This window comes from Helianthus annuus, chromosome 15 (genome assembly GCF_002127325.2).
Source record: "Helianthus annuus cultivar XRQ/B chromosome 15, HanXRQr2.0-SUNRISE, whole genome shotgun sequence".
NCBI classification, from domain to species: domain Eukaryota; kingdom Viridiplantae; phylum Streptophyta; class Magnoliopsida; order Asterales; family Asteraceae; genus Helianthus; species Helianthus annuus.
Genome location: NC_035447.2, coordinates 116,339,600 through 116,347,940, shown reverse-complemented (window position 1 = coordinate 116,347,940; position 8,341 = coordinate 116,339,600). Strand labels below are relative to the sequence as shown.

Below are 8,341 nucleotides of genomic sequence, written 5' to 3'. Positions count from 1 at the left end.
GGCATTTCAACAAACACTTTAAGGGCAGAATTTCACATGTTTATTTATCAAGTCTCTAGCTTATCTCTTAGCCCTAATTTCACATAAACCAACCATCTTACAAAGTTGTTAACTTCTATAATTCTGAAGTCACTTCACAATTGTCAAATTACACTAGAATATCACCCAATTTCCTAGTGTTTATTAAAATCTACATAACCCACTAATCACCTACAATGGTGATCATGGATTTTACTAAAATCTCACATGATTTCAACTTGTATTTGTCTAGGGTTTGTCCCTAGACACTATAGTTGTTCCTAAATCATCATAAGACACACATGCAATTATAGTTTCAGATTTTCCCAATTACATGAGAAATTCAAGTTGAAGGTTTTCATGAAATTTTACATACCTTGTAATCCTCTTGTGATGAGGATCAATAATCTACACTTTAATTTCGATTTTGACTTGGATTGAGCCTTCAATTTGCAAGTTTAGTGAGTTTTTAGGGTTTGTGAGTGGGGAGTCGCCCCTGCTCTTCTTCTGTACGACCAACACCTTCAAAATGGTGCTTTGGTTTTAATTTTTATTAAAATTAATATTATAGTTTCAATTCTTACAACTTAGGCCCTTCCATTTTGTACAACTTATAATCTAGTTGCATTTTAACCCTATTCATGCTTTAACACAAGACAACCAACTAACTAGGTAATTTATTTCCTAGTCAGTTTAGTGGGTTCGGGAAATCATAACCCGTTCTACTTTAAGTCCCGTTAAATTGGGCCTTTTATCTATCCTATTGTTCTTGAAAACTCTGATTCACTTTAAATAAATATTAGGATTATTTAAATAAATTCCTAATACTTACCAGTTTACTTTTACCACTAACGGTACTTTCCCCGTCTTTAGTATTAACGGGATTTAATCACCAAACCCGTTTTCGGGGTGTTACACTAACAATAAGCAATATTTTGAATAATGTATTATGTGATCTTAAGTGGTTTCAAAATCGTAGAACGAATATATTGTATTCTTGTTTTAAATTTTTAGACCATTCTCCTTTATTCCGAGACTTACAAGGATTTGGAAAATGATAACCAAACAACATCTTAAAAATTATGAAAGTGGTAATGAACAATATAATAGCGAAGCGAGGGGCGTATAAAAAGCGCACATAGAATCAAAAAGTTTTTGTGCACAAGAGCGTTGTACACATATTATTTATATATTCAATCATATACAGTGCTTATTTATGTCTATATTTCAGCTAGCTAATCGGTTTTAAGCCTCATCACCCACTGCGCCTACTCGCCTAGCACTTTTTAAAACCTAGACCTCAATAATGTAATAAAAAACTTAGCACATACACTTTACAAAATTAACATAACTCAAGCCAAATCAAAACCTAAAATTAAAAACTAATACATATGATAATATCTTCAAACCGTCATAAATTCCAAACTAATTATACCTTCCGATTAAGTAGAAGAATCAAAGCCTGTGTAACAGTAACACGAAGCGAAGACGGAAGCAAACGAGTAGACGAGCTCTATCGTATGAAAACCGTATCCTATAGAGACTCATCCCATTCAAGAGGTTACACACTTCCAAAATGCACACAAACTCAAGTAAATTTCATACACCAAAGTTCAATTAACTCACTAAAACCTGCAATTTGTGACAATTTCAACCGCAGCCAGTTAAACAAACAGTAGGAAGAAGCAAATAATTGTTTTTGGATCAGTTATCATACCATACAAATTTAGTGCAGGGGAAGTTTGTAACCTGTAGCCAATCGATTATCTACAATTACTATGTAACACAGGCTATAACTTGCTACAATCAAACGAATCTCCTCTACAATTCTCCCTAATTTCACCAGCCCTACAAACCCTAACAATGGCGATTTCAAAATATGAAAGAGAACATAGTAAATTGACTTGGATTAAGAACATATGGAATCGACCTGGCTTCAGAGCACTTGGAATTGCACAAATTGTAATTGAATCAAGAGCAGATTGAGGTTGACGTCGCATGGAGCTTTCAAAATTGCAGAAGGTGTCGTGAATGAGTTGGATGATTGTACAATTACCAGGTTACCCTTTTCATTTAAATAAAAGAAAACAAAATTGATTGGCTGAGATTGATCTCAGTGTTCTCACAAAAGATAGGTGTTCTCATTTAAACTCTCCCCATAGCATATATTATGTTATGGGTGAGAGTTGACTATAAAGTCCATTTTTCCTACAAAGTGTACAAAGTCTTAAAACACCACAATTTCAGCCATTGAACACACTCAAAACCCACAAATAACAAGGTGAAGATTACTAAAACGTCATACGTGTGTGTTTTGTGTTGTGTTTTGAATGATAAGGCTTGATTATCGAATGACTAACATTAGTGTGTTTTATGTTGATTATCATGTTGTGTTTTATATTCATAGTTCTATGATGGTGTGTTTCAAGTTTCTATGGACTGTTAGGGTTTGGATATTGTGTTTTAATGATATTCACTCTATTATTTGTGGGTTTTGAGTGTGTTTTATGACTGAAATTGTGGTGTTTTATGACTTTGTACACTTTGTAGGAAAAATGGACTTTGTAGCCGAACCCTATATATATAAAAAATATATTGATAAATATATAGAAGAGATACATGTATACTATTAATTATTAAATTATAAATAACTCGAGCTCTTAGAAAACTACCCACAAACAAAGCTTAAGCTTTAGAAATAAAGTTTAAAATGGAACAAAGCTGGAGTTCTTGCAAGTTAGAACTTGAATGAGTTTGAGTTTGGCACGTTTACATCCTTAAATGGAGATACCAAATTTTCTAGAACTAATATACTTTTTTTTTTTTTGTATATTTTACGAAAGATGAAGTAAGGAAATTAATTAATTTTTAGTTTCAGTCCTATATTTATTTTTACCTTGTATGACTTTTTTTCATCAATAATAATTTAAATTAATGTAATACACGGCTAAATGTTACGTATAGATTAAGGTATGTATAATTATTCAAGTAGGCAAAAGATTAAATACAAATACTTTTATCATACAAAACGTACAAATATGGTGAAAAGGTAAAAAAAAAACGCGATGACATTTTCGTAATTATTTACTCGTAGAGGAATTATCGAAATTACCCTACAAATGAGCATGTAGGGTAATTTTGATCTTGTAGGGTAATTTTGATCTTGTATGGTAATTTTGTAAAATGTTCTTGTAGGGTAATTTTGATCTTGTAAAGTAATTTTGTAGAGTATCATAATTACTCTACAAATGATCTTGTATGGTAATTTTGATCTTGTAAGATAATTTTGATCTTGTAGAGTGTAATTTTGTAAAGTATCATAATTACTCTACAAGTGTATCTGCAAGTTTCAAAAATACCCTATAAGAACACTTTACAAAATTACCTTATAAGATCAAAATTACCCTACAAGATCATTTGTAGAGTAATTTTGATAATTACCCTACGAGCAAATAATTATGAAAATGGCACCGCGTTTTTTTTTCATGCCTTTTGTACGATAAGGCTATTTGTACTCTATTCAAGTATAGGTTTGTGTATGTATTATTTTTTGTATGTATTATTATTCACATATAGAAAGTAAATGTGTAAGTACAAACAAGTAAAAGTACATACGTAACCAAAATTCACGTATCTCGTGAGTATTTGTATAAAATTGTTCTCAAATTAGTATAAAGGTATAATACAATCAGAAAAAAATAGTCTTTCTATTTAAATATTAAAGTGTTTGGAATGATTAAAAGTATAAAGTTACACTTGAAGTTAAGAATAACAACGATCCCTTGCATTTGGGTTATATAAAGTTACATGGACTACTATCTTTAATAACACACTTTTCAATAGTATTATTTTTAATTTATACCAATATAAAAATAAAGTTTTCCACCAAAATTTTCTTCTATTTCATAGATAGTTGAAGTGGACGTCACATGCGATCTACATATGTTAATGTGCATTTGCATACATGTTTTATTTGGTGTGTGTGGATGTTCTTTTTAATTCTTATAATGTGACATTCATGTCTCTATTTGATTAAGGATCCAGATGTAGAATCCATACATCCTGCAGCTTGTGCAAATATACTCCACCATGTCACCACCACCGCCGCGGCCTATGTGTTTAGTTCTGTAACCGATGCCACAACCATTGTCAGGTCAGCTGTGTTGGGACCAAAAACTGTAAAGGAGCGGTCCTACTACAGGTGTCGTAGAAGTTAAATGTTAAAACAACTATACATAAGGCAACTACAAAACAAGAAGCAAAACTCGAGTAATTTACATAAATATGCACTTTGAAAATGAACAATGGCTGTGAGAATAATCAGGACTCATATCTCAACTACATACTTCAATCACCTTTTTCCAAATTTAATGCAAAAGCATTTACAAGTAAAAAAGATTCAAAGATACCGAAAAAATCATACTGTAACAGATGGTGTATACTACGGTGTTACAAGCCTGAAACAAGACTTTCTCGTGTAATGCTAGTGACACGAATGACGGCTTGAGCACTTAGCTTGGAAAGGTTCAATTCACAGAATTGCTCCCAAGAATGTACATGAGGTGGGTCAGAAGACGTGTCTTGTTCGGGTGCCAAAACAGAAGACTTCTCATACGCAGATTGTAGCTCCAACAGAAGAGCACGAGAAGCCTCTCGTGACTCGGGAAGCTGGTCATTCAGTTGAGATGAAGCTATTTGGATCAACTTGTCAATTCCGTAATCTTTGATTCCCTCAGCACCCTTTATGAAAAACAAAACAAAACAAACATAAACAGAAATGATATAACAGTTCAAGAAATCAACATGATACGAAACTCGAGCACTAACTTCAAGCACTTACCAGCCGTGGTACACTACGAGAAACACACATCGAAGCCTTTGCACGAATACGAGGATTGCGGTTCTTAAGATAAGGTTGCAACTTTGGTAACAGCAAAACAGGAGAGACCCAAATTGTCAAATCTATTAAAGCCTTTTCAGCAGCCTCACATACAAAGCGTTTATCTTGAGAGGACTTTAGAAGAAGTTGTACAAGCTAAAAGGCAAAGATAATTGGATAAATTGTAGCAAGAATATACCTTGATTTAACTACAACAAATGGCATAGTGCAAAGGAAGAAAGAAGTTACCAGAGGATCCAAGGAATCAATTACGTTATCCCGAAATGCTTTGAAAATGTCGGCACAAGTCATGATGGCGGTTTTACATACGGCACTTCGTGGATTCTTCAGGGCTTTAACAACAAGGGAGATCACATTGTCCCTGCTCAACGACATATTATGACTTATGACAACAAATACTGGTTACAAGAGTACAAATACGTACTTTCGTAGGACTATTACGCATCTAATATAAAAAGACTGAGGCTTACAGTATGTCTTGCAATGCTTCTTTGTGATATATTGAGAAACGCCGGACATTGTTAAGAGTCTCGCAAAGCAAAACCCAATCTTTAGACCCTAACCCATCTAGAAGCATCTGTAAGATATTGAAAAATATGGTAAATAATAATAGTTCCATGATGTAATAGAAAAAAAAAGAAACAAGTCTACCTTAAGGCTCATATCAACATCTTCTAGATCATTCAGTTTATCAGAATCAATGTATTCCACTTCAGTAACTACCGCCTCTGGGCCAGAATGGTCAACCTCTTTTCCGTTCATAGGTGGTGGTTCAACCACAGAAACAATGTTTTTCCTTTGTTTTCCTCTGACATTTTCACCGGTCTGTTCAATATATGGCTTTGTTAAGATGTCTTTACTTGAGGTCTCAGTTGTCCTCTCAGATTTAGGCAGTAGATTAAGATCTCTAAGAGCAGTTTCAGACATCATTGTAGTGCTGCAATTAATTGAAAAACTTAAAATTTGAACACTTAAAGCAGAATAACGTCTATTAATAACAAAGCATGTCCAATTACTCATTGCTGTTGAACCAACTACCTTATCCAATTACTCATTGCTGTTAAAATCCAATACATGTTCTTTCTCTGTTCTGATAATAGTTTGTGCAAAAGGAAATTGCACCGAGTCAACTAACTAACATCATCAATGAATGCAGTACAATATACAAACACATGAAAGATTAATAACTAGACAACAGGCGTGCAATTAAGCAGTCATGTAGGGGAAACAATGATCATTTTCGCCTATGTTTTCAAAAGCCCTTCGGGCACGCACCTTGTCTCTCAGCCGAGGTGGGCCGCAAGGAAAGCGCCTTTCTTCCACCCAGCGATCCGGTGAAATCAACAGATTAATTATGTAGCATATGAACATGCATTTCCAGAAACAAATTATCATAATAGCTTATAAGACAGACTCATGGATAACATTGACCACAACACGACAGAATCTACACGTTACCGAACTAAAGTAAACAGTAACTAAATAAAACAGTAAATAAACTCAATAATCCAGCACTTAATCAAAGAGCATCTCATCGCAAACCGAAAACTTAAGCATAGTAAACCTAACACACAGATCTGCACTAAAACCAACATAACACTCCTACTACACTCTACAAACTAAAATCTCCTACATAATGCTCAACTAAATTTGTCAACGGCATCTTCGTAATCACGATCATTTACATCACATTCACCAGAAACAGGAGATTCAAACCATCAGATCCAACGCTAAAACCCTAACTACATTCAGCAACTAATTCAGATCACTACAAGTACAGATTTACAAATCAAACTCAGTTATTACACAAAATCAGACATAAACAGTATACACAAATACACACACTAAAACACCGATAACTGAATCAACAAACTGTATCAACAAGTAACAGATTACCTTAATAGAAGAAAAACGGAAACGAAATGACGAGATTGAAGCAATGAGTGCAGTTAGAACAGTGAGTTTTGGAGTTTTAAAGGCGGCGTTATCACCGGCGACGGAGATAAGAGGGCGTACGGTGGTTGTTTTCCGACGTACGACGGCGATCACGGGAAAGTTATGAAGTCACTGCAAGAGGACTGTTAAAAGATGGCGATTAAATGAAAAGGGGGGAAGTTTCAAAATGGCCCTTGAGTTATTGATTGATGTGACGTTTCAACCCTAAAGTTAAAAGCGACGTGACATCATTAGTTGGTGATTGTTGGGATTTTGGGGGAAGGGGGTTTTAATGTAGAAAGTGGGGGAGATTTTGAGTTTGAAAATGGGTGATGGTATCTACACATCCCTTAAAATTTTTGTACATCCCCTCAATAGAAACCATATAGGCCAATACGCTTCCCATAGGGTTTGAAGCATTAAATGCGACACCAATAGGAAGCGTATTGGGCAATACGGTTCCTATTGGTACAATATTCTCTGACACGCACGCAGTTCAAAACTGTAAAGGTTTGAAAAGTGACCCAATAGGAAGCGTATTGCCCAATACGATTCCCATAAGTTTAATAGGAAGCGTATAGGGCAATACACTTCCCATAGGGCTTGGGTTGGTGAACGCATTAAATCAATAGGAAGCGTATTGCCCAATACGATTCCCATAAGTTTAATAGGAAGCGTATAGGGCAATACACTTCCCATAGGGCTTGAACTATGAATGGTGCAATACGATCCCCATGTCATGAACACCATAAATTGAACTATGAATGGTGTTATATATATATATTTTTTTTTTGTAAAAACACCATGAATTGAACTATGAATTTATTTAAAACACCATGTCATGAACATGCTCTGATTTTGTGAATGATGCAAAAAAAATTTAAAATGAAGTAGGAAATGGACGGTTATCAAGTCATTAAGTCAAGGATTTTCTCTCTCCAAATCCTTAAATCAAGGATTACCAAATTTGGATTGTTAATGCATTCACAATTATACCCTTAAGTCTTAATTTTAATTAGTGCCACATGTTCTCACCATATTCCTTCTTACACTTCTCACAAAAACCACCTTTTTTACAATAACCTCACCCTATATATATATATATATATATATATATATATATATATATATATATATATATATATAGGGGGCTGCTAGAATGAAAACCACCCCGAGTTGTAAGAACCGCGAGAACTACACCCCACGGAGCGCCGTTCGCCGCGATTTTTTTTACAAGTAGATGTGTGCATTATAAACACGGCCGTAAAAAATCACGGCGAACGGCGCTCCGTGGGGTGTAGTTTTTTACACCTCAAGTTTGGTGTTTTTTAATTTTTTTCTTTTTTATTTTTTTTCACCAAACTTGAGGTGTAAAAAACTACACCCCACGGAGCGCCGTTCGCCGTGATTTTTTTACGGCCGTGTTTATAATGCACACATCTACTTGTAAAAAAAAATCGCGGCGAACGGCGCTCCGTGGGGTGTAGT

At 34.6% G+C, this 8,341-nt stretch overlaps 1 protein-coding gene across 3 annotated transcripts; it reads right to left on the bottom strand.

The window, feature by feature from the left end:
• Positions 1-4,303: 4,303 nt before the first annotated feature.
• Positions 4,304-7,046, bottom strand: LOC110872578. Of its 3 annotated transcripts, none has more exons than XM_035984811.1 (6): positions 6,815-7,046; positions 5,570-5,865; positions 5,389-5,495; positions 5,147-5,279; positions 4,859-5,053; positions 4,304-4,758 (listed from the first exon to the last, which is right to left on the bottom strand). In XM_035984811.1, exons 2-6 carry the CDS (start codon positions 5,846-5,848, stop codon positions 4,468-4,470), a joined length of 1,005 nt encoding a protein of 334 aa, XP_035840704.1. In that variant the 5' UTR covers positions 5,849-5,865; positions 6,815-7,046; the 3' UTR covers positions 4,304-4,467. The 3 variants fall into 3 exon arrangements, with proteins under 3 accessions (XP_035840704.1, XP_021977086.1, XP_021977087.1); XM_022121394.2 differs by having other exon boundaries at positions 5,570-5,855; XM_022121395.2 differs by lacking the exon at positions 6,815-7,046 and adding an exon at positions 6,194-6,236 and having other exon boundaries at positions 5,570-5,855.
• Between the last annotated feature and the right edge of the window lie 1,295 nt (positions 7,047-8,341).

Coding starts and splice junctions, on each gene's coding strand:
- LOC110872578 (XM_035984811.1), bottom strand. CDS start 5,848: ATGATGTCTGAAACTGCTCTTAGAGATCTTAATCTACTGCCTAAATCT. Junction 5,496..5,569: donor ATGTTGATATGAGCCTTAAG/GTAGACTTGTTT, acceptor AATATCTTACAG/ATGCTTCTAGATGGGTTAGG. Junction 4,759..4,858: donor CTCGTAGTGTACCACGGCTG/GTAAGTGCTTGA, acceptor TTTTTCATAAAG/GGTGCTGAGGGAATCAAAGA.